General features: G+C 45.3%; 2 protein-coding genes across 6 annotated transcripts; one reads left to right on the forward strand and one right to left on the reverse strand.

Annotated features, from left to right (window-relative positions):
- The first annotated feature begins 14,043 nt into the window (after window positions 1-14,043).
- LOC123124030 (uncharacterized) lies at window positions 14,044-15,235 on the forward strand. 5 transcript variants are annotated; one of them, XM_044544732.1, is made up of 4 exons: window positions 14,044-14,160; window positions 14,250-14,419; window positions 14,549-14,751; window positions 14,879-15,235. In XM_044544732.1, exons 2-4 carry the CDS (start codon window positions 14,324-14,326, stop codon window positions 15,087-15,089), a joined length of 510 nt encoding a protein of 169 aa, XP_044400667.1. In that variant the 5' UTR covers window positions 14,044-14,160; window positions 14,250-14,323; the 3' UTR covers window positions 15,090-15,235. The 5 variants fall into 5 exon arrangements, with proteins under 5 accessions (XP_044400667.1, XP_044400669.1, XP_044400671.1 ...); XM_044544734.1 differs by having other exon boundaries at window positions 14,061-14,160; window positions 14,239-14,419; XM_044544736.1 differs by having other exon boundaries at window positions 14,098-14,164.
- Window positions 15,236-21,856: 6,621 nt separating this feature from the next.
- On the reverse strand, window positions 21,857-24,127 carry LOC123124031 (glucan endo-1,3-beta-glucosidase 5). Its single transcript, XM_044544738.1, has 2 exons — window positions 23,320-24,127; window positions 21,857-23,205 (listed from the first exon to the last, which is right to left on the reverse strand). The coding sequence occupies exons 1-2, from the start codon at window positions 23,670-23,672 to the stop codon at window positions 22,065-22,067; spliced, it is 1,494 nt and encodes a 497-aa protein (XP_044400673.1). The 5' UTR covers window positions 23,673-24,127; the 3' UTR covers window positions 21,857-22,064.
- Window positions 24,128-24,359: the final 232 nt, after the last annotated feature.

The raw sequence follows: 24,359 nt of genomic DNA on the forward strand, positions 1-24,359 counted from the left end.
ACACCAGGTTGGGCCGGGCCATGTCCGGGTAGCCTAGTTCTTATATTTCTTTTTTATTTTCCCTTTTTCTTTTTCATTTCTGTTTTTTATACTTTCAATAACTTGGGACTTAAAAAAAATTCCAAAATTTTTAAAAAAAGAATTTTCAAATAAAATGTGTGTGGATTCAAAAAATAGTTCTCTATTTTGTCAAAATATGTTTTTCAAAAAATGTTGAGCTGTTGAAACCATGTTCGGAAAATAAAAAATGTTCATGATTTTCAAAAAGGTACGTGTATTGAATTTTTTTAATGAAATTGAACAAAATTACGGCAATTCAAAAAATGTTTGTGAATGAAAAAATATCTTGAAAACTGAAAAACTGTTTGTGACTTAAAAATAGTTTATTCATTCATAAAATGTTCACCGAATCAAAAATATCATGCATTTCATAAAATGTTCATTTAATAAAAAAAATGTTCGTCTATTTCAAAAATTATTCCACCAATTTAAAAAGAAAATTTCGGTCGATTCTAGAAAAAAATCACCGACTCAAGAAAATTGTTTTAGAAAAATTCACATTTTTTAAAAATGTTTGCAAATAGCATACAATGGTCATGAATTTTATAAAATTTCTTGATTTTAGAAAATGTTTGAAAATTTGTAAAAGTGTTCACGGATTTGAAAAATGTTCGCGATTTCAAATATGTGCATGAGTTTAATTTTTTTTTCATGATTTCAAAAATTGTTCATGATTTTCATGAAATTGAGAGTGATGTTATATCTCGGTGATGCAGCAAAATGTGGTCATGGCCATTGGAGATTATGATTTTTTTTTACTCCCGTTGCAACGCACAGGGCCGTTTTCTAGTACTACCTAAGCAATTTTTGGAGCATCCTCGGATCCGGTCGAGGACGGTTCGGTGGTCGTGGCCGAGGAACCAGCAGGTCACCCCTTAGCAGACAGTGTCCGCAGCCGATCGAATGGAGCTTGGAGATCGGATTCGAGCTCTGAAGATGATCTCGGACACGCCGCCGCGCAACCGTCCCAAGGGTCCCCATGAGCCACCCTTGCATCGGCGGGACGATGTCAAATCAATTCGGATTCGGATTTGCTCTCCCCCCACATTGCATATTGTCTCGAGGGTTCGGGACCAACCGACGTCTGGGATTTGGCCTATGTTAAACAGAAGACTAGAAAAACCGTTTGTCAGTTTTGGATGAGATTCTTGTTCGTAAAAAATAAGATCCTAGATTGCTGCTATTTCGGCGTTCCGTTATAATTTTCATAATGAAGGCATCCATAATGTCTTCGAACGGAGACGATTCAAAACATTTCCTGAGCTATCGGACATAGTATCAAGATACTGTGTTAGGGAAGACACCTGGCTAGTAGAAAAAGAACAGAAAGATTCGATCAAAGATCTGCTCGGTTCCGCTAATGGAAGGCGTACACACCGATGCAAGAAGCGTTCTAGAACCGATGAGCGGGTTGCTCGTCATGAGCACCAAAAGAAGCAACCAGCAAAGAAACCATAAACTATGCTGGACGCAACCCCATCAGATTCTATATATCAAAAGTCGGACGTAGGGTTTTACCTCTTCGAGAGGCCCTGAACATTGTTAGAACTGTGTCCCTACTTTCTCCTGTTACCATCTAGCTCAGATCATCAAGCTTGGGACCCCCTACTCACGATCTGCCGGTTTTAGCACAGACACCATCTGCTTCCTCTTGCAAGAGATCAACACCTCGGTGAACAATGAGAGCACCTACGACATCGTCGAGTCATACCATATGCCCAGTGGCATCCTTCCACTCGGAGTCGCTGCATACAACATTGACGCTGGCGTCGCATTCACGCTCACCCTGCCGGCAGACTGCAGGGTGATGGCAGGCGGAGTTGAATCTAGGACGCAAATAATTGGGGAACGTCAGCTGGGAGGAGGAGGTGCAGCGAACAAAATTATTGCTCGGGAAGGCAACGAACGAAAACGTTTGCTAGGAGAACCCCCCTAGTGCGACTCGATAGCTGGCAGGCCTTTTATTGAGCATTTCCCTTCCCAGCGTCATCCATATGCCAAAAACAAAAAACAGTCCAAAGAAAAAAAACACATCGTGGAAACGCATATAATTTTTTTAAATACATACATAGATTTGCAAAAACTTGCTAATTCATGTGGCAAGATAATTTTTGGCAAAAAAAATCTAATTCATGACACAATGAAAAACAATTGTCTACATAATATGAAAATTGCCATGGAACATACACAAAATGATTTGCCATAGTATGACCAGCAAAAAATGCCCTCTTATATACAAATTATTTGCCATGCTATATGTACTAAATTTGCCATGGACTTATTAATAAATTGCCATGGACTATAACAAATACAAAGCTATATGTAATAAATTTGCCATGGACTTATTAAATAAATTGCCATGGACAACAAAAAAATACAAAAATTATATGGTAGCTACAAATATAGTATTTGATACCCCATCTGTCCTGAATTACTTGTCGCTCAAATAAATGTATTTAGAACTTAGTGAATATTATTTTGGCTATTTCCCAGGAGGACGCCACCCCTCCGGGTAGAGGGAATTGAAAGAGGAAAGAAAAAGTTAGGCGTGAGCTGCGCGTGACTCCCCCAATATGAATGCTAGCATGCGTCATCCCCCCGGCGATCGACAAAATTATTTTCATCACAACTTTTATTAAAAGATACTCTCCCCATCTCATAATAGAAGACATTTGCTTGCAAAAATGTCTTATATTGTGCGACCGAGGAGTATTTGCTTTCACCCTGGTATTTTTTTAATAAACCATGAATGGTAGTATATATTTTTAAGAAATATAATAAAATATACACGCACGAGTCACGGCTACGATTGCCCGATCGACCAACTCAGTTTCCGACGGTAAGCGAGTTATTCTCTTTGTCTTTGTCGGAAGCTCAGAAGTCAGAACACACTTGGCCTATCCCAATCCCGTTCCCCTCCACGTACGTCCTCCTCGCTCTCATTGAAAATTCATCCACCATGCTGATTGACTCGCCTCGATGCTACTAACATGTTTCTTCGAGGCAGCCAAGGGGATCCTTCTTGCCGACGGCCTCATCTCCAGCCTGGATCCCCTCTTGAAGGAAGATGTTTCCATCACACCAGACGAAGTAGTAGCTAGTATAAAGCCGGTCAAACCTTAAGAAAGTTTGACTCTCCATGAAAGTCGGAGGTCCACTTAATTTGGGACGGGGGAGTACCACGCGAGAAACGAGGAACTAGCTCCACCGCTAAACGCCCGCTCAACTACTTTCATTCCCCTCCCCATGACTCCCATTCCCGTTTCGACATGGTTCCTTCCTCGTAATAAGAGTCATGGAAGATGAAGTCGATGATGAAGAAAACGAAGATGAAGATTGACGCGCCGACCTCAACCTCAGGTTCACGCATGCGCTCCCCCTACCTGGCGCGCAAAAGATGTCGTGGTGGAACACGATCACCTATGGGGCCATCAACCCCTTTGTGGTTCAGCGGGGGGAAGGTCATGATGCACAAAGAGCAGAAGCCGCGGGATAGCACGACAGAGGTGACACACGCAGTTTTACCCAGGTTCGGGCTGCTGGAAAGCGTAAAACCCTACTCCTGCTTTGGTGGATTGATGGGGAGGACCGTGGTTAACACGTAGCGCTCAAGCCCGGAAATGTTGCCTCGAGGGGAGCGGCTACGCGCATATGAGTACACGGGGGTCTGAATCCTTTTTCAGGTTGCCATGGACCTCGTTTTATAGGCTAAGGGGTTACCGTAGTGGCAAAACAGTCATTATCTACTGACTAGATATCCAACAGTGCTATCGTACCTAACTCTAGCAGTTCGGACAAAGTGCATTAAATCCACTGCTAAGTGTCACGCTAAGGATGCAGGCCGGCAAGCCTGCTGCGCTGCTTATTCTTCTTCTACATGTCTGGAAGACACGCCTCTGGACGGGTGTCATGTGGGGGGAGCGGTGGAGTCTTGGCTGGGAGGCTTGTCACCAGTGGCTCCGACAAGGCCTGCCGGGGGAGCATCGGATTCGTCTTCGGGGTGGCCTCGACCTGACCAGGGTCGCCTGCCTGGTAAGGAAGGGTTTCCCTTAGTGATATCTTGTTCTCTTGGTTTGTCTTGGTCTTCTTGATCTGCCCTTTGATTCCTCAAAGATCTCTTCATGTGGCTTTGTCTTGACTTGGATGCTTGGTGTTGTTTGCTTCCTTGCAATTGCGCCTATGTACAGTTCGGGCAACATACGTGAAGGTTTGTTACACCGACAGAGTAAACTTACACTTTCAATGTGCGCCACGGTGCATTCTGCCTCCTCCTCTATACAGAGATAGGAGAAGGCCGTTGGTGGGTCGGGCTTATGTACTGTAACAATAGGCCTTAAGTGCACAGTAGTAGCTTTGTCTTCTTTTTTATTTCTTTTTCTGCTTTAGTTTTTCTTTTCTTGATATTTCTATTTACTTGGGTATCCAAATGATTTTAATGGAGAGTAAATCTTTGCATAAAATTACTGTTGGAAATATGCCCTAGAGGCAATAATAAAGTGGTTATTTTTATATTTCCTTGTTCACGATAATCGTTTATTATCCATGAAATAATTGTATTGACTTGAAACTCAAATACATGTGTGGATACATAGAAAACAACATGTCCCTAGTGAGCCTCTACCAGATTAGCTCGTTGATCAAAGATGGCTTTGGTTTCCTAGCCATAGGCATGAGTTTTCATTTGATAATGGGATCACATCATTAGGAGAATGATGTGATGGACAAAGACCCAAACTATAAGCGTAGCATATGATCGTATAAAGTTTATTGCTATCGCTTTCTGTATGTCAAGTATCTGCTCCTATGACCATGAGATCATGCAACTCACTGACACCGGAGGAGTACCTTGTGTGTGTCAAGTGTCGCAACATAACTGGGTGACTATAAAGATGCTCTACAGGTATCTCTGAGGGTGTCTGTTGAGTTGGCATGGTTCAAGACTGGGATTTGTCACTCCGTATGATGGAGCGGTATCTCAGGGCCCACTCGGTAATACATCATCACAATGAGCTTGCAAACAATGTGACTAAGGGGTTTGTCACGAGATCTTGTATTACGGAAGGAGTAAAGAGACTTGCCTATAACGAGATTAAATTAGGTATGGAGATATCAACGATCGAATCTGGGGCAAGTAACATACCGACGGATAAAGGGAACTGTATACGTGATTAGTTGAATCCTTGGCATCGAGGTTCGATCGATAAGGATCTTTGTAGAATATGTATGAACCAATATGGACATCTAGGTCCCGCTATTGTTTGTTGAGCGTAGAGGTGTCTCGGTCATGTCCGCATAGTTCTTGAACCCGCAGGGTCTACACACTTAACGTTCGGTGACGCTAGAGTAGTATTGGGATATTCACGTTGGTGACCGAATGTTGTTCGGAGTCCCGGATGAGATCCCGGACATCACGAGGAGCTTCGGAATGATCCATAGGTAAAGATTTATATATGGGAAGTCATATTTTGGCTGCCGGAAAAGTTTCGGCTTTTACCGGTATTGTACGGGGAAGCTTCCGGAAGGTTCTAGAAGGTTCTAGAAGGTATTGGAGGGTTTCGGAGGAGTCCGAAAGGGTCCCTCCAGCACCTACATAGGGCGTGCATAGGCTGTAGGGGGCATCCTAGCCTTATTGGGCCAGGCGCACCGCCCCCCTAAGGCCCATCTGCCTAGGGGAAGGGAAACCCTAAAGGGGAGGGCCCTCCACTTGGCTTCGAGGGCACTCCTCCCCCTTAATTTGGCCGCCTCCCTCCTTGGAGGAGGGGCTAGGGCTGCGTCCCCAGCCCTCCAACACCCCTATATATAGTGGGGAGGAGGCGCAAGAGCTGGAGACAACAATTCCCACGCCCCGCGGCCTCCTCTCCCTCCCGTTCTTCCTCGTTCGTAGTTCTGGAGGCGCTTGGCAAAGCCCTGCTGGGATTGCTCCACCACCTTCTCCACCACGCCATCGTGCTGGTTGAGATCCCATCTACTTCTCCTCCCTCTTTTGCTGGATCAAGAAGGAGGAGACATCATCAAGCCATACATGTGTTGAACGCGGAGGTTGTCAGAACCGCGATTCTGTTATATGATTCTACGACTTTACGATCCAAACTAACCCCTTTGATTCTACAATTTTACTTCATAGAATCTATGTTTCTACGATCCTGATAGTGAAGATTCTATAATTTATGATCCTACCATCGGAGCTCCAATTCGATTCAAAATCATGATTCTGAAAACTGGCGGAGGTGTCGTCTGTTCGGCACTTGATCGGAAGTTCGTGGATGGGTCGTGATTGGATCGCGAAGACGTCCGACTACATGAAGCGCATTACTTAACGCTTCCGCTTGGCGATCTAGAAGTGAATGTAGATCCAATCTCTCCTCTCGAAGATGTGCATCTCCTAGATAGATCTTGGTGAGTATAGGAAATTTTTTGTTTCCCATGCAACGTTCCCCGACAGTGGCATCATGAGCTAGGTCTATGCGTAGATGACATCACGAGTAGAACACAAAGGAGTTTGTGGGTGTTGATGTTCAGATTGCTTCCTTCCTTAGTTTTATTTTGATTCATCGGTATTGTGGGATGAAGCGGCCTGGACCAAATTTACATGTCCACGTACATGAGACCGGTTCCATCGACTGGCATGCAACTTGATTGCATAAATATGGCTGGCGGGTGTCTATCTCTCCCACCTTAGTTGAATCGGATTCAGCAAAGGCGGTCCTTGTAGAAGGTTAAATAGCAACTTGAATATCACCATTGTGGCTTTGCGTAGGTAAGAACGGTTCTTACTAGTCACCCATAGCAGCCATGTAAAACATGCAACAACAAAGTAGAGGATGTCTAACTTGTTTTTGCAGGGTATGTTGTGATATGATATGGCAAAAGACATGATGAGATATATTTGATGTATGAGATGATCATGTTTTGTATAGATTATCACGACTTGCGCGTCGATGAATACGACAACCGGCAGGAGCCATAGGGTTGTCTTTAATTATTGTATGACTTGTGTGTTAATCATTAAGCGCTATGTAATGCTTTACTTTATTGCTAAGAGGTAGCAATAGTTGTAGAAGCATGGTTGGCGTGACAACCCTGATGGCGACACGATGATGGAGATCATGCTGTCATGCCGGTGACAATGGAGATCATGCCGGTACTTTGAGGATGGAGATCACAAGCACAAGATGATGGCCATATCATGTCACTTATGATTTGCATGTGATGTTAATCCTTTTATGCATCTTACTTTTCTTAGGATGGCGGTAGCATTATAAGGTGACCCCTCACTAAAATTTCAATATAAAATTGTGTTCTCCCCAAGTGTGCACCATTGCGAAAGTTCGTCGTTTCAAAGCACCACGTGATGACCGGGTGTGATAGACTCTATGTTCGCATACAACGGGTGCAAGCCAGTTTTGTACATGCGAAACACTTGAGTTAAACTTGACAAGCTTAGCATGTACAGACGACGCCTCGGAACACAAGAGACCGAAAGGTCGAACATGAGTCATATAGTAGATATGATCAACATGTAGATGTTCACCATTGAAACCACCTCATCTCACGTGAAGCTTGGACTTGGGTTGGTGAGTTGGATCATGTTACACTCGGACAACCGGAGGGATGTTGATTTGAGTGGGAGTTCTTAGGTAATATGATTAATTGAAGTCATTATCTTGAACAATAGTCTAAGGTTGTCTTTGCAAATTATGTTGTAGATCAATGGCTCACGCAGTCCCTGAATTTCAGTGCTTTCCTAGAGAAAGCTAAGCTGAAAGATGATGGAAGCAACTTTGTGGTCTGGGCCCGTAATTTGAGGATTATCCTCACGACTTCCCAAAAGTCTTATGTCCTGGATGCATCGCTTGGTGTGCCACCCCCTCCAGCGACTGTGGACGTTGTGAATGCCTGGTAGTCGCGTGTTGATGACTACTCAACAGTTCGGTGCGCCATGTTATATGGCTTAGAACCGGGACTTCAAAGGAGTTGTGAATGTCATGGATCATATGAGATGTTCCAGGAGTTGAAGTTTATTTTTGAGAAAAATGCCCGGATCGAGAGGTATGAGACCTCCGATAAGTTCTATGCCTACAAAATGGAGGAGAACAACTCTGTCAGTGAGCACATACTCAGAATGTCTGGGTATTACCACCGTCTGGCTGAGTTGGGAGTTGAGATCCCGCCTGAGGCGGTCACTGACAGGGTTCTTCAATCGTTACCATCTAGTTATAAGAGCTTTGTGTTTAATTGTAACATGCAAGGGATGAACAAGTTAGTCTCCGAGCTATTCGCGATGCTGAAATTCACGGAATCGGATATACAGAAGGAGCATCAAGTGTTGATGGTCAATAAAACCACTAGTTTCAAGAAGAGCAAGGGAAAGAAGGGAAAATTTAAGAAGAGAGGCAAAACAGTTTGCTCCTCCTCCCGTGAAGAAACCCAAGGCTAGACCCAAACCAGAAACTGAGTGCTTCTATTGCAAGGGAACTGGCCACTAGAAGCGGAATTGCCCCAAGTATGTGGCCGACAAGAAGGGGGCCAACGTCAACAAAGGTATATATGATATACATATTATTGATGTGTACCTTGTAAGCTCTCGTTGTAGTGCTTAGGTATTTGATACCGGTTCGGTTGCTCACATTTGCAACTCTAAACAGGAACTACGGAATAGACAAAGGCTGGCGAAGAAAGAAGTGACGATGCGCGTGGCAAATGGTTCCAAGGTTGATGTGATCGCCGTCGGCACGCTCGCTCTTCGATTACCATCGGGATTTTTGATGTGGAATATTACCTATCATATTCATCATGTAATCTTTCTTTTATGGCATGAATATTATAATCCAAATGATTCAAAGCAATAGTCTATAATTTGACATAAAGACATAAATACTCTGGCATACCAACAAACAATCATGCCTTTCAAAATATCAATGCTAAAGAACGTTATCCCTACAGAATTATATAGCCTTCTCATGCTCCATCGTCTTAACACAAAGTATTTATCATGCACAACCCCGATGACAAGCCGAGCAATTGGTTCATACTTTTTAACGCGCTTCATCTTTTTCAACTCTCACGCAATACATGAGCGCAAGCCATAGATATAGCACTATGGATAGAATATAATATGATGATAGAGGTTGATATGGAGAATACAAAAAAGAAGAAATTCTCGCATCAACGAGGCTAATCAATGGGCTATGGAGATGCCCATCAATTGATGTCAATATAAGGAGTAAGGATTGTCATGCAACAGATTTACTAAGAGTTATAAGTGTATGAAAGTTTAAAAGAAAACAAAATGGGTGTGCATCCAACTTGCTTGCTCAAGAAGACCTCGAACATTTGAGGAAGTCCCCAAGTCAAGTTCTATAATGAAAAATTCCCACTAGTTATATGAAATGAAAGCATAAGAGACTCTCTATATGAAAAACATGGTGCTACTTTGAAGCACAAGTGTGGAAAATGAGAGTAACATTGTCCATTCTTTTTTTTTTCTCTTATTTATTTTTGCCTTACTGGGGAAGGAACCATAACTCTCGCTTTACATTCATACGATTGAGATACAGTGTCAAGATACAATATAAACAAAACAAGACTAATTACGACGGTGGCCGCGTGCTCGTTGTCTTCCTCCGGCACGCCGTTGTTCAACTCTTCAAGACAGCCTAGAATATTCTAGGCTTGGAAATCAAAGACCGTGTCGTCGCGCGATAGATGGGCGGGACGCAGGAGGACGACGACTTGCAGCGCTGCGAGATAGCGGTCGGCGACGGCATCCCATGAGGTCCCATATAGAATGTTTAATAATTCATAACAGTTTGTGGATTCAAAAAATGTTTGCGATTTTTAACAAATGTGCACAATTTTGGAAACAAATGTTCGCGAAATCAGGAAATGTTCATGATTTTTTCAAAATGTTTGTGTATTAAAATATGTTAATGAAATTGAGCAAAAATTTCGCCAATTCAAAAAAACGTTCATGAATTGAAAATATCCAAAAAAGCAAAAACTATTCGTGACTTATAAAATAGTTCATTGTTTCATAAAATATTCGCTGATTCAAAAAGTGATCATGCATTTCAAAAAATGTTCGTTAAATCAAAAAATATGTGTGAATTTCAAAAATTGTTCCACCAATTTCCAAAATAATGTTCGGCAACTCTAGAAATGTTCGCCTATACAAGAAAAATATTTTAAAAATGTTCACAATTTTAGTTTTTTACAAATATTATAATATTAATTAATTCAGAAAATGTTCATAATTTTAGAAAATATTTCAAAATCTGTAAAAATGTTCATGAGTTTTAAAAAATGTAAATGATTTTATTTTTTTTGAAGATTTCACAAAAATGATAGTGATAATATATCTCGGTGATGCTGCAAAATGTGGTCATGGACATTGGAGATTATGAACTATTATTTTCACCCGTTGCAACACACGGGCCGTTTTGCTAGTTAAACCAAAATCTACATCTATAACTACCCAATAATAGAAGTTTTATTGCTTCTGGTACATCATGGAAATTGCCACCAAAGTTGCAAAATATTATGCACCAATGCCATCTATAAGTGATAAAAAACGTTTCACACAGAGGAATACCCCGCCTGGCCGGCCCATGTAGTAGGGAACTCCTATACAATGCTTTGCGTGCCGGCAGAAGACACAACACACCAGGTTGGGCCGGGCCATGTCCGGGTAGCCTGGTTCTTATATTTCTTTTTTATTTTCTCTTTTTCTTTTTCATTTCTGTTTTTTATACTTTCAATAACTTGGGACTTAAAAAAAATTCCAAAATTTTTAAAAAAAGAATTTTCAAATAAAATGTGTGTGGATTCAAAAAATAGTTCTCTATTTAGTCAAAATATGTTTTTCAAAAAATGTTGAGCTGTTGAAACCATGTTCGGAAAATAAAAAATGTTCATGATTTTCAAAAAGGTACGTGTATTGAATTTTTTTAATGAAATTGAACAAAATTACGGCAATTCAAAAAATGTTTGTGAATGAAAAAATATCTTGAAAACTGAAAAACTGTTTGTGACTTAAAAATAGTTTATTCATTCATAAAATGTTCACCGAATCAAAAATATCATGCATTTCATAAAATGTTCATTTAATAAAAATAAATGTTCGTCTATTTCAAAAATTATTCCACCAATTTACAAAGGAAATTTCCGTCGATTCTAGAAAAAAATCACCGACTCAAGAAAATTGTTTTAAAAAAATTCACATTTTTTAAAAATGTTTGCAAATAGCATACAATGGTCATGAATTTTATAAAATTTCTTGATTTTAGAAAATGTTTGAAAATTTGTAAAAGTGTTCACGGATTTGAAAAATCTTCGCGATTTCAAATATGTGCATGAGTTTAATTTTTTTTTCATGATTTCAAAAATTGTTCATGATTTTCATGAAATTGAAAGTGATATTATATCTCGGTGATGCAGCAAAATGTGGTCATGGCCGTTGGAGATTATGATTTTTTTTACTCCCGTTGCAATGCACAGGGCCGTTTTCTAGTACTACCTAAGCAATTTTTGGAGCATCCTCGGATCCGGTCGAGGACGGTTCGGTGGTCGTGGCCGAGGAACCAGCGGGTCACCCCTTAGCAGACAGTGTCCGCAGCCGATCGAATGGAGCTTGGAGATCGGATTCGAGCTCTCAAGATGATCTCGGACACGCCGCCGCGCAACCGTCCCAAGGGTCCCCTTGAGCCACCCTTGCATCGGCGGGACGATGTCAAATCAATTCGGATTCGGATTTGCTCTCCCCCCACATTGCATATTGTCTCGAGGGTTCGGGACCAACCGACGTCTGGGATTTGGCCTATGTTAAACAGAAGACTAGAAAAACCGTTTGTCAGTTTTGGATGAGATTCTTGTTCGTAAAAAATAAGATACTAGATTGCTGCTATTTCGGCGTTCCGTTATAATTGTCATAATGAAGGCATCCATAATGTCTTCGAACGGAGACGATTCAAAACATTTCCTGAGCTATCGGACATAGTATCAAGATACTGTGTTAGGGAAGACACCTGGCTAGTAGAAAAAGAACAGAAAGATTCGATCAAAGATCTGCTCGGTTCCGCTAATGAAAGGCGTACACGCCGATGCAAGAAGCGTTCTAGAACCGATGAGCGGGTTGCTCGTCATGAGCACCAAAAGAAGCAACCAGCAAAGAAACCATAAACTATGCTGGACGCAACCCCATCACATTCTATATATCAAAAGTCGGACGTAGGGTTTTACCTCTTCGAGAGGCCCTGAACATTGTTAGAACTGTGTCCCTACTTTCTCCTGTTACCATCTAGCTCAGATCATCAAGCTTGGGACCCCCTACTCACGATCTGCCGGTTTTAGCACAGAAACCGTCTGCTTCCTCTTGCAAGAGATCAACACCTCGGCGAACAATGAGAGCACCTACGACATCGTCGAGTCATACCATATGCCCAGTGGCATCCTTCCACTCGGAGTCGCTGCATACAACATTGACGCTGGCGTCGCATTCACGCTCACCCTGCCGGCAGACTGCAGGGTGATGGCAGGCGGAGTTGAATCTAGGACGCAAATAATTGGGGAACGTCAGCTGGGAGGAGGAGGTGCAGCGAACAAAATTATTGCTCGGGAAGGCAACGAACGAAAACGTTTGCTAGGAGAACCCCCCTAGTGCGACTCGATAGCTGGCAGGCCTTTTATTGAGCATTTCCCTTCCCAGCGTCATCCATATGCCAAAAACAAAAAATAGTCCAAAGAAAAAAAACACATCGCGGAAACGCATATAATTTTTTAAAATACATACATAGATTTGCAAAAACTTGCTAATTCATGTGGCAAGATAATTTTTGGCAAAAAATATCTAATTCATGACACAATGAAAAAAAATTGTCTACATAATATGAAAATTGCCATGGAACATACACAAAATGATTTGCCATAGTATGACCAGCAAAAAATGCCCTCTTATATACAAATTATTTGCCATGCTATATGTACTAAATTTGCCATGGACTTATTAATAAATTGCCATGGACTATAACAAATACAAAGCTATATGTAATAAATTTGCCATGGACTTATTAAATAAATTGCCATGGACAACAAAAAAATACAAAAATTATATGGTAGCTACAAATATAGTATTTGATACCCCATCCGTCCTGAATTACTTGTCGCTCAAATAAATGTATTTAGAACTTAGTGAATATTATTTTGGCTATTTCCCGGGAGGACGCCACCCCTCCGGGTAGAGGGAATTGAAAGAGGAAAGAAAAAGTTAGGCGTGAGCTGCGCGTGACTCCCTCAATATGAATGCTAGCATGCGTCATCCCCCCGGCGATCGACAAAATTATTTTCATCACAACTTTTATTAAAAGATACTCTCCCCATCTCATAATAGAAGACATTTGCTTGCAAAAATGTCTTATATTGTGCGACCGAGGAGTATTTGCTTTCACCCTGGTATTTTTTTAATAAACCATGCATGGTAGCATATATTTTTAAGAAATATAATAAAATATACGCGCACGAGTCACGGCTACGATTGCCCGATCGGCCAACTCAGTTTCCGACGGTAAGCGAGTTATTCTCTTTGTCTTTGTCGGAAGCTCAGAAGTCAGAACACACTTGGCCTATCCCAATCCCGTTCCCCTCCACGTACGTCCTCCTCGCTCTCATTGAAAATTCATCCACCATGCTGATTGCCTCGCCTCGATGCTACTAACATGTTTCTTCGAGGCAGCCAAGGGGATCCTTCTTGCCGACGGCCTCATCTCCAGCCTGGATCCCCTCTTGAAGGAGGATGTCTCCATCACACCAGAAGAAGTAGTAGCTAGTATAAAGCCGGTTAAAATTTTAGAAAAGTTTGACTCTCCAAGAAAGTCGGAGGTCCCCTTAAGTTGGGACAGGGGGAGTACCACACGAGAAACGAGGAACTAGCTCCACCGCTAAACGCCCTCTCACCTACTTTCATTCCCCTCCCCACGATGGGCTTCCATTCCCGTTCCTTCCTCGTAATAAGAGTCAAGCATGCATGCATACTCGAGAAGCCGACGCGATGCATACACAGATTTCAATCCCGTGGATGCGGCAATGGGATGCATTTCCATGTGAATTGTGAGTACGTACGTGCATTTCCATAATGTCTGTCTTTACTATCCATCTTATTTCTCTTGTTTCTTTTTTGCTTGCGAGATGGTGCGCAGTAGATCTGCATGCCAAACTAAGTGGATTGTCATCCCACATGACATGATCCTACCGCCAAGCTGATAACAACGAAATGGACACAGAAAGGTTAAAAAGGTTATTAATAAAGTCGGTAGTAGCATTAGCCATAGCGGCCTTGATTCTCTATGCCGATGCCACACGGCCCAAGGTAAGCAAGCAGATGACATGATTATTCATAGTAGTATTATCCTTTTGTTTGTTTGTTTGCATGTGTTTAATGGAACGGAACGGAATTACTATACTTACTTGGTTGTTGCTATTTTTTTTAAAAAAATAGAAGCCTGAGGATATCAGGTTGAACGACAGGGGTGAGTGCGTGTACCCCATGAGCCTGTCTTTCGTGGTGGGTTTGGCCGAGCTGGCTGTCCTTCTGGGTTTCGTCTCGTATTTCACCTTCCAACACGGATGGTGCTGCGTGCGCCGCGACGGCGTCTCCGTATCGAGCTTCGCGCTGGGCATCTTCCTCGCCATCCTCTCATGGTGAGTGAGTTGAGCCGTTCATAAACGGTACTCCCTCCGTCTCCGTAAAGAAATATAATAGCGTTTAGATCATTACTTGAGGGAGTAACTAATTGCTTCTCTTCTCTTACGGTGTGGGTGTATGCAGGTTATTGACGTGGTGGGCGGTACGACTATATCTCCGCGACGTGGGGGCGATCTGGCCGGGGAGGCGTGGTAAACCCCCGGAGTGTTACGCCGCTCTTAAATTGGATCACCATCACCTTATGGCGAATGCATTCAAACCCTTCGTCTTTGCCTTGGCCTTGGCATTCTGCTCCTCCAAGAAACTTTCCCCTCCTCCTCCTATAGAAACCTAGCTAGCGTACGTACGTCTCCCCAACGTTCGATGGATCGCCCATTATGTTGGAGGTTCTTTTTTTCCTGGTTTGATTATTTTGTTAACTCACATTCACATATCATGATTAGAGTCGGATTTCTACAATGCATGTGGGAAGCTTCAAGCATATTTAATACTTCTTCCGTCCCAAAATAAATGTCTCAAGTTTAGTACAACTTTAGTAGAAAGTTGTACTAAATTTCAGACACTTATTTTGAGACGGAGGGAGTATTTGTACAAAGTTGTACTAAACTTGAGACAATTATTTTGGGACGGACGGAGTATTTGATTTGACGGATATTTTTTAAACTTCAACTCTAGTGAGGCTTTCAAAATTAGGCAGCGTCTATGTGCATCTCCAACGCTGACTCCCCAAACCGGACAACAGATCTGTTAGCGGAAACTGACGCAGGAGCCGACCGTCTAATCATAAGTAGGTATTTGTTCAAGTAAGAACAGTACCTGATCCACCCACATAACACTTATCAAGACAATGAACGCTAAATCAATGAATCGTGGTGAAAGTAACTTGACACTACTAGGAAAGAGCTTACCAGTAGCCCTGGCTTTTTTGCTACCAGTAACACTGGTAGACGCACTACTGTTACGACGCTACAGCTATTTTTTAACAGTAGCATTTGTTTGTCCCAGTGCTACTGGTAATTAACAATCTCAATTGGATGTGAGGTTGTATTGGATGACGCAAGACTTGGGTCCATGTTATGTGACTTCACAGCGTCTTCGCGGAAATCTAAATCACACGCCTCTAAAAAGAAACAAAAACCGCCCAAGAAGGCGAAGAGTTCCACACCAATCTGAGTTTCCATATGAGAGGCATGTTTTGGAATAGCAGAGGTCTCTCAAACTTGGCTAAACATAAACACATTGGTGATTGTGTACGGGAACATGCTTTGGATTTTGTGGCAATTTCTGAGGCTGGTAAGTGTGACTTTCGCCCGCATGTCCTCGATCACCTATCAGGTGGTTTCGACTACACATGGCATAGTCTACCAGCTCGTGGAAGGTCTGGAGGAATCCTTCTTGGGATACTGACAACAGTCATGGACTTGTTAGCTTTCTCGATCGGTGAATTTCATATAAAATTTCATCTAAGAAACAGAGCTGATAATTTTACATGGACTCTTGTCGCTGTCTATGGGGCTGCCCAAGATGAGCATAAGTCTGCTTTCCTTCGGGAATTGGTAAATCTGGCTAAGGATAACCCGCATCCAATGCTTATTGGAGGGGACTTTAATATCCTTAAGTATCAGGAAGAGAAAAATAATGAACGTTTTGACACTCATTGGCCTTTCCTATTCAATGTTGTGATAGACAGTTTGGATCTTCGGGAGGCCAGTATGTCGGAACGGCAGTTCGCTTAGGCTAATAACCGACATGTGCCAACATACGAGAAGCTTGATAGGGTACTCATGGATACCGAATGGGAACTAAAATTTCCTCTGGTAACCGTGCGAGCCCTAGAGCGTATTGAGGCTTTATCGGATCATGCACCCATTATTCTGGATTCTAATTCTACGAAACCAGCTTCCGACGCCCTTTCAAATTTGAATTGGGATGGATGCATAGGGATGGATTTGTAGACATGATCAAGACTATTTGGGAGAGGCCCGCTGTTGGTCGTACACCTATTCAGAGATGGAACTTTAAAATAAGGGCCATGAGGCAATACCTCTCTGGATGGGCAAAACATACCAACGGGATTTATAAAAAAGAAAACAACGTCTCTCTACCATTATTGATGACCTCGACAAAATTGCAGAGACGCGCATCTTATTTCAACAAGAGATTGAATTAAAAAATCAATCTAATGAGAAGATTGCCCGTCTTCTGCGAGAAGAGGAGATCAAATACTACCAGAGATCCAAAGCCGATTTCATTTTGATGGGTGATAGTAATACAAGATACTTCCAATTGATCGCTAATGGGCGGCATAGGAAGAAATGTATTTATAGTCTCCAACAAGATGAGGGGCGGATCGAAGGTCAAGAGGAGCTCAAAAAGTATATCACCGACTACTACAAATCTCTGTTCGGAGCACCGGCTGAAGGGAATTTCACCCTTGACGAGACCCGAACAGATGACATTCCACAAGTCACGACAGAAGAAAACGATATCTTGACAGCACCATTCTCGGAAGAGGAGGTGAGAGCTGCAGTGTTCCAAATGGAACACAACAAAGCTCCAGGCCCAGATGGTTTCCCCGCAGAATTCTATCAGAATTTCTGGGATATCATCAAGGCTGACCTTATGGAGTTGTTCAATTGTCTTCATGCCGACCGACTTGAGCTATTTAGGCTTATTTTGGCGAGATTGTCTTGTTGCCAAAGATTAAGGAGGCTGAACGGATCCAGCAGTTCAGACCCATATGCCTCCTTAATGTCAGTTTCAAGATTTTCACCAAAGTGGCTACGAATCGGCTTAACTCGGTAGCTGACCATGTTGTCCGACCATCTCAAACGGCTTTCATGCAAGGAAGGAATATACTTGATGGTGTAGTAATCCTGCATGAGACCGTCCACGAGATGCATCGGAAAAACCTAAGTGGAGTAGTATTCAAAATTGACTTTGAAAAAGCCCATGACAAGGTCAAATGGTCTTTCCTCCAACAGGCCCTAAAGATGAAAGGTTTCTCTGAAAAATGGTGCCAGTGGATCCAAAATTTTGTAACTGGAGGTAGCGTGGCCATCAAAGTCAATGATGATGTAGGTCATTACTTCCAGACAAAAAAGGACTACGGCAGGGTGATCCCATGTCCCCAATGTTATTTAACATTGTGGCTGACATGTTGGCTATTCTGATTGAGCGCGCTAAGCAGGACGGGCAAATTGCTGGGGTAGTGCCAGTGCCACACCTTGTGGATGGTGGCCTCTCTATTCTGCAATATGCTGATGGCACAATACTTTTTATGGAACATGACCTGTACAAGGCTCAAAACATGAAACTCCTGTTGTCAGCGTTTGAGCAAATGTCAGGTCTTAAAATTAACTTCCATAAAAGCGAAGTGTTTCTGCTTTGGAGAAGCCGTCGAGGTAGCGGCCGATTACGCGGACCTATTTGGTTGCGCACTTGGCCAATTCCCGATCAAATATCTGGGAATACCGATTCATTATCGACGTCTCACCGTTGCGGAGTGGAAGCATGTAGAGGAGCGCCTAGAGAAACGGTTGAGCAGTTGGAAAGGCAAGTTGCTCTTAGTTGGAGGACGGCTGGTTTTGATAAACTCTGTCCTCACAAATATGGTTCTCTGTATGCTTTCTTTCTTCCAACTCCCAAAAAGGGTCTTGCAAAGATTGGACTATTTTAGGTTGAGATTCTTTTGGCAAGGAGATGGTGAAAAGAAAAAATACCGGCTGACCAAATGGAGCGTGGTTTGTAGGCCGAAAGACCAAGGTGGCCTTGGAATTCATGACCTGCAGGTCAAGAATGAGGCCCTACATAGTAAATGGTTGTTCAAACTTCTTACTGAGGATGGTGTTTGGCAAACCATACGGCGCAACAAGTATCTAGGCCAAAAGGCGGTGTCTCAGGCATTTTGGAAACCTGGCGACTCACACTTTTGGGCTGGCCTAATGGCGGCAAAGAAACAACTCTTTTGCTTTGGGTCTTTCGCGATAAAGGATGGGTCGGAGATTCGTTTTTGGGAAGACATTTGGCTAGGCAATGCCAGTCTCCGAGAACAATATCTAGCCTTGTACAACATTGCTCGCGATAAGAACAATACTATTGCGCAGGTGCTCAGCTCATCCCCGCCGAATATTTCGTTCAGGCGGGATTTGGTTGACGCCCAACTTATGTCATGGCATAATCTCTTATCCCGTCTGGATCTGATTAACCTGATGCAAGGCCGTGATGTGTTTCGCTGGAACCTTACTACATCGGGGTCTTTCACGGTAGATACTATGTATCGTGCGCTCACGCATTCTGATGTACCGAAGAGCAATAACAAGAAAATCTGAAAGGCAAAGATTCCACTAAAAGTTAAAAGATTCGTGTGGTATCTCCGTAGAGGTGTTGTGCTAACCAAAGACAACCTTGCACGACGCAACTGGCCAGGAAGTAAGAAGTGTTATTTTTGTACTCATAACGAGACAATTAAACACCTCTTTTTTCAATGCAAGTTTGCGCATTCTACGTGGTCAGTCATCCAAATAGCGTCAAATTTGTATCCGCCCACAAGTGTTGCCAATATTTTTGGTCATTGGTTGGACGGTATTTCAAATTGGTTCAAAACGCTAATAAGGGTGGGAGCGTATGCCTTACTATGGTCGCTTTGGCTATGTAGAAACGATTTGGTTTTTAATGACAAAAATGCTTCTCCTCTGCAGGTTATTTTTTGTTGTACGCACTCGCTTCGTATGTGGTCTATGCTACGACGTGCGGAGTACCAACCGCTATTTAAGACGGTGTGTACGCGATTGGAGCAGGTGGCTATGGAGTTTTTTTACCCAACTTGGGTGGCAGCATAATCTCTGCATCGGTCCACCAACCGTTTCGACATAGGCATAGTGTCAGTTTATAGGACTCTACTGTTGCCGAATTGTCATTTTTTTCTTGTCAGATTTTTGATGTTTGACTGTGTGCATCCTAGTTATGCAGAGGCCGGGTGATACTCTAAATGCTTTGTATCGCTTGATGCTACATTTTAAGATAATAAAAGCGCCCTTTATCAGAAAAAAAAAGAATACGTGTGCCCCATTTTCTTCCCCGACAATACGACAACAAGGCAAAGCCGAAAGATTGAATGGACTTTTTACACAACTCCTCGCATTTCCTATTTTCCATTATATTAGTCGGAGGAGGATAGAGGATCTTTGTGCAACACATTCCTCCTGATCCCCTGAGCGTTGCACTACATATTCATATACAAATATACAATTCTAATCCTTGCCGATCAGGGAGCTTGACGCCGATAAAGAAAAAATAATAATGAAAGAATTGTTCGATCCTTCCTCTCTACGCTAGCCAGCCGCTGAGGTGGTGAGCGCGCGTACGTGTCCTCATCAATGTCAGAGGGAGGGAGGGTCAGAGTGCCACGATGGCGAGCAATGCGAGCACGGCGACGACGGCGCCCCACGCGGTGGTGGCCCTGGCGGTGCCGGAGTCGTCCTGGTGGATGAGGTAGCGGCAGCGCGCGTGGTAGTTTTGGCGCGCGTCGCCCAACGCGCTGGTTTAAAGCCGCGCGCCTGCGCCCGTCAACCGCGACGATTTCCCTCCCGTCGTGCCTTCTTCCTCACCTCTTCGGCGCCGTGCGCCTGCGCCCGCCCACGGCCACGATTTCCCTCCCGCCGCGCCTTCTTTCTCGCCTTTTCCGGCGCCGCGCCTTCTCCCCTGCCTCTTTCAGCGCCCCGCTGCCGCTGCGTCTTCTCCCCCCGTCTCTTCCAGTGCCCCGCCATGCCGCCGCGCCCCTGGAGCAGCTCGGGCTACTGCGGCGTTTGCCTCCGCTCCTCCGACATATATTACTACGCGAAGATCCGCTCCGGCGATACACGCCTCGGGGTCGAAACGTTCGAGACCGCCCACGTGTAAAGCGCGGCGGCGTGGCGTCTCGGGCGCCTTCAATCACAGATGAACTTCTCCGACGTGCGGACGCGAGCAGACGCAGGATCTCGCGCCCCCCTCGCGACTAATCAGCGATGAGGCCTTGATTCTCATTGCCGATGCCACAAGGCCCAAGGTAAGCAAGCACATGACATGATTATTCATAGCATTATGTTTTTGTTTGTTTGGAACCGAAAACGATACTTACTTGGTTCTTACAAGAAAATTAAATAGAAGCCTGATGATATCAGGTTGAACGACAGGGGTGAGTGCGTGTACCCCATGGGCCTGCCTTTCGTGGTTGGTTTGGCCCACCTGGCAGTCCTTCTGGGTTTCGTCTCGCATTTCACCTTCCAACACGGATGCTGCTGCAAACGCCGCGACGGCGTCTCCGGATCGAGCTTCATGCTGGGTATCTTCTTCGGCATCCTCTCATAGCGAGTCAGTTGGGTAAAGTATCTGGTGCACTGGTGCTTATCGTGCTACCGATGCACCGAATGCCGTAGGGTGTACAAAAATGTGTCAAAAATCTGAAAAAGAAATTAGCATATTGAAAAAATATTGTTCTATGTTGTCGCAAAAATTTAAATCAAAATTCAAAACATTGGGCGATATACAAAAATAATGAATTTAGCATCAATGTGAGAATGGGTCAAATTTAAAGCCCAGCTTATGTTGTGTACTATTCAATGTCGATTTTGTGATTTTTGTACCTCGATTAATGTTTCATGTCTGGGTTAGCGCCTCCACAGTAGAAGGCGCCTACACCTGCCGGTTCCGTGAATCGTGGGGACGCAACCCAGTGACTGCAGACGGCCACCGCCCATGGTCTCTGGAGCCGATCCGACTGACGGCACGACAACACCCGAGGAGCCCAACTCGGACCGATGCCATGAAAAAGTATCAGACACGAGAAGCACAACGCAATGGAGACCAACACGGACCGAGTCAGCCCCTCGTATCAATGCGCTAGCCGTCGTCCACCACCACGAACCTGATCCACGCCGCACACCAAAGACATCCACCACGACCCGGATGGCACCGCCGCCAAACCGCAACAGCCGCGCCGCCCCTACGCCAACCGGGCTTTGCCCGTCGGCAGCGATGAGGGGAAGGGAGGCGCGGGCAGGGCTGCTGGTGGCGCAGGCTAGGGTTGGCCCTTTTGTTTTCCCTCCAGCATAGAGGATCTTTCGTGCAACGCTCCTGACTTGTGAGGGTTGCGTGTATATTATGTACAAATATACAGTACAATTCTAATCCTTGCCGGGGAGCTTCACAGCCGATATGTACAGGAAAAAGAAGGAAATAATTGTTTGATCCTTCTTCTCTAGGCTAGCCAGCCGCTGAGGTGGTGAGCGCGCGCGTCCTCATCAATGCCAATGTAAGAGGGAGGGGGTCAGAGTGCCACGATGGCGAGCAATGCGAGCACGGCAACGACGGTGCCCCACGCGGCGGCGGCCCTGGCGGCGCCCGAGTCCTCCTGGTGGGTGAGGTCGTGCCGGCCGGTGTCGATCATGATCTTGAAGCGGCATGTGCCCTGCGAGGGGTCGGTGGTGGTGACCACGGAGAGGTTGTTGAAGCCGCAGGAGCCCTTCTGCTGGCTGGCGGACTGGAAGAACTGGTTGAAGGCATAGGAGACGTTTCCCCTGACGTCGAGGCCGCCGCACGACGACCCCGGGCTGAGGCTGGTGCAGTCGGCGTACTGGCACGCGTACCCGACGGCGCCGACGATGGCCGGGTCGGTGGGGCTGGCGTCGGGCCGGAGCACGCACCACTGCTTGGACAGGTACCTGACGCCCTTGGCCGGCACGACGCCCTTGCCGCCGGCGAGGCGGAGCGCGTACTTGGGCGAGCCGTCGTAGTTGAAGACGCCCCAGTGGCGCTCGAAGTTGCCGGGGTCGACGCTCTTGGCGTCCTCGTCGAGGAGCGCGAAGACGTAGACGTCGGGCATCTGGGGCCGGCGCGGGGTGCCCTTGCCGGCGACGATGCGGTCGAAGAGGCCCTGGTTGAACTTGCGCGCGTCGGCCACGTTGGCGTTGGCGTCGCCGTCGGTGGGCCAGCCGATCTCGCCCACCACGACGGTGATGTTCCCGAGGCCGTGCTTCTCGAGCGCGGCGACGAGGGTGTCGTAGTTGGCGTCGAAGACGTTGGTGTAGAGCACGTTGCCGTCCTGCACGCTGGCCTGGGAGGGCGGCGCGCCGGGGGCCGGGAAGAAGGCGTAGTCGCGCGGGAAGTTGGCGTCGGCGTCCATGGAGAGGAACGGGTAGATGTTGATGGCGAGCACGCCGCCGCTGTCGAGCAGGAAGCGGACGAGGCTGGTCATGAGGCCCGTGATGTCGGCGCGGAAGTCGCCGGAGGAGGGACGGCCGTCGAGCGACTCGTAGACGTCGGCGTTGAGCGGCACGGTGACGCGCACCTGGCGCGCCAGCCCGGCCTTGACGAGCGCCGCCTGCACGTTGCGCACCGCCGGGAGCGTGGCCGCCTCGAACTGGCCCTTGTACGACTTGAGGAACGGCTCGTTGCCCACCGCCACGAACCTTCATCCATGGATCGATCGTCCATGCATGTCCATCAGTTTGATTTCTCTTGTTCGTTTGATGAAAGAAAGAATGAATGGAGAAGAAGAAAAGAGATCGAGAATGGTCAGTTACCGGATGTCGACGCCGTAGTCGGAGACGTAGTGGGAGACATTGTGCTGCACCCACTGCTCGGCGGCGGCGACGTCCCGGGCGACGGTGGCGAGCAGCTCGTTGGGGAGGCCGAGCATGACCTGGATGCCGGAGTGGCCCAGCGCCTTGAGCGCCGCCGGGTCGGCCTCGAAGAGCTTCACCTTGTCGAAGCCGTTGTCCTTGAGCAGCTGCACGGTGACGTCGCCGGGGAGCGGGTGCAGCGCGCGCGTGCCCCAGTTGGCCGCCAGCGCGTCCGCCCTGAATGCCAGCGCGAGCAACCACAGCAGCAGCACCGCCGGCGCCGGCGCCGACGTCGACGTCGACGACCACCCCATAACGATGGATCGATTCGATCGATCGATATACTAGCTAGATGCCCGTACGTTGTATGTACTACGTCTACGTGTGAGTTGGCCGTGCTGTTGCAACCAGGAGATAGATAGATATATATTGGGAGGTGAATGAATGGGAAATCCATCCAAACTTGTCCTTGCTTGCTTGCTTGCTAGTATAGTTGATGGTTGCATGGGGAGTAAGTTTGGATTTGGGTTGCAGAGGGAAGAGAGCAAAGCATATGCAAATTGTATTGTGGGGGCATCGCATTGCATTGCATCGGTTGAGAGGCAAAGAAGAATATGCCCCAAAGATGGACAAGTGTAGCAACCAAGGGCAAAGGGAGGTAGCTGACCTAGGAAGGAAAAGGGCATTTTTGCATCAGGTGAGAGGGAAAGGAAAAGCAGCTGCTTATACTACAAGTTTGTCAAGAAGAAGGCCAAACTAATTAACATGGAGATACATGAGAAGCCTCCACGTGCATTCCATTCCAGTTTAGTTTTCAAAAGGGAGGACCAACTTCTTCTACTTCATTTTGTGGCTCCATCCAGCTGTACATCTACTCACTTCTTTTGGGGGACAATCATCTCGGAAAATACAAAGGAGAACTTGGGTACCAGCGCACCCTATATGCAAAATAAATGAATTAATAATTCAAAAAAGTTTAAAAAATTCAAAACCATCTTTGG

The sequence above is a fragment of the Triticum aestivum genome, chromosome 5D, assembly GCF_018294505.1.
Source record: "Triticum aestivum cultivar Chinese Spring chromosome 5D, IWGSC CS RefSeq v2.1, whole genome shotgun sequence".
NCBI lineage: Eukaryota > Viridiplantae > Streptophyta > Magnoliopsida > Poales > Poaceae > Triticum > Triticum aestivum.

Excerpts from the sequence above, each read along its gene's own strand:
- LOC123124030 (XM_044544732.1), top strand. The coding sequence starts at position 14,324 with ATGGACACAGAAAGGTTAAAAAGGTTATTAATAAAGTCGGTAGTAGCA. Across the intron at positions 14,420-14,548 it reads CCGATGCCACACGGCCCAAG|AAGCCTGAGGATATCAGGTT; the intron begins GTAAGCAAGCAG and ends TTAAAAAAATAG. Across the intron at positions 14,752-14,878 it reads TTCCTCGCCATCCTCTCATG|GTTATTGACGTGGTGGGCGG; the intron begins GTGAGTGAGTTG and ends GGGTGTATGCAG.
- LOC123124031 (XM_044544738.1), bottom strand. The coding sequence starts at position 23,672 with ATGGGGTGGTCGTCGACGTCGACGTCGGCGCCGGCGCCGGCGGTGCTG. Across the intron at positions 23,206-23,319 it reads GACTACGGCGTCGACATCCG|GTTCGTGGCGGTGGGCAACG; the intron begins GTAACTGACCAT and ends CCATGGATGAAG.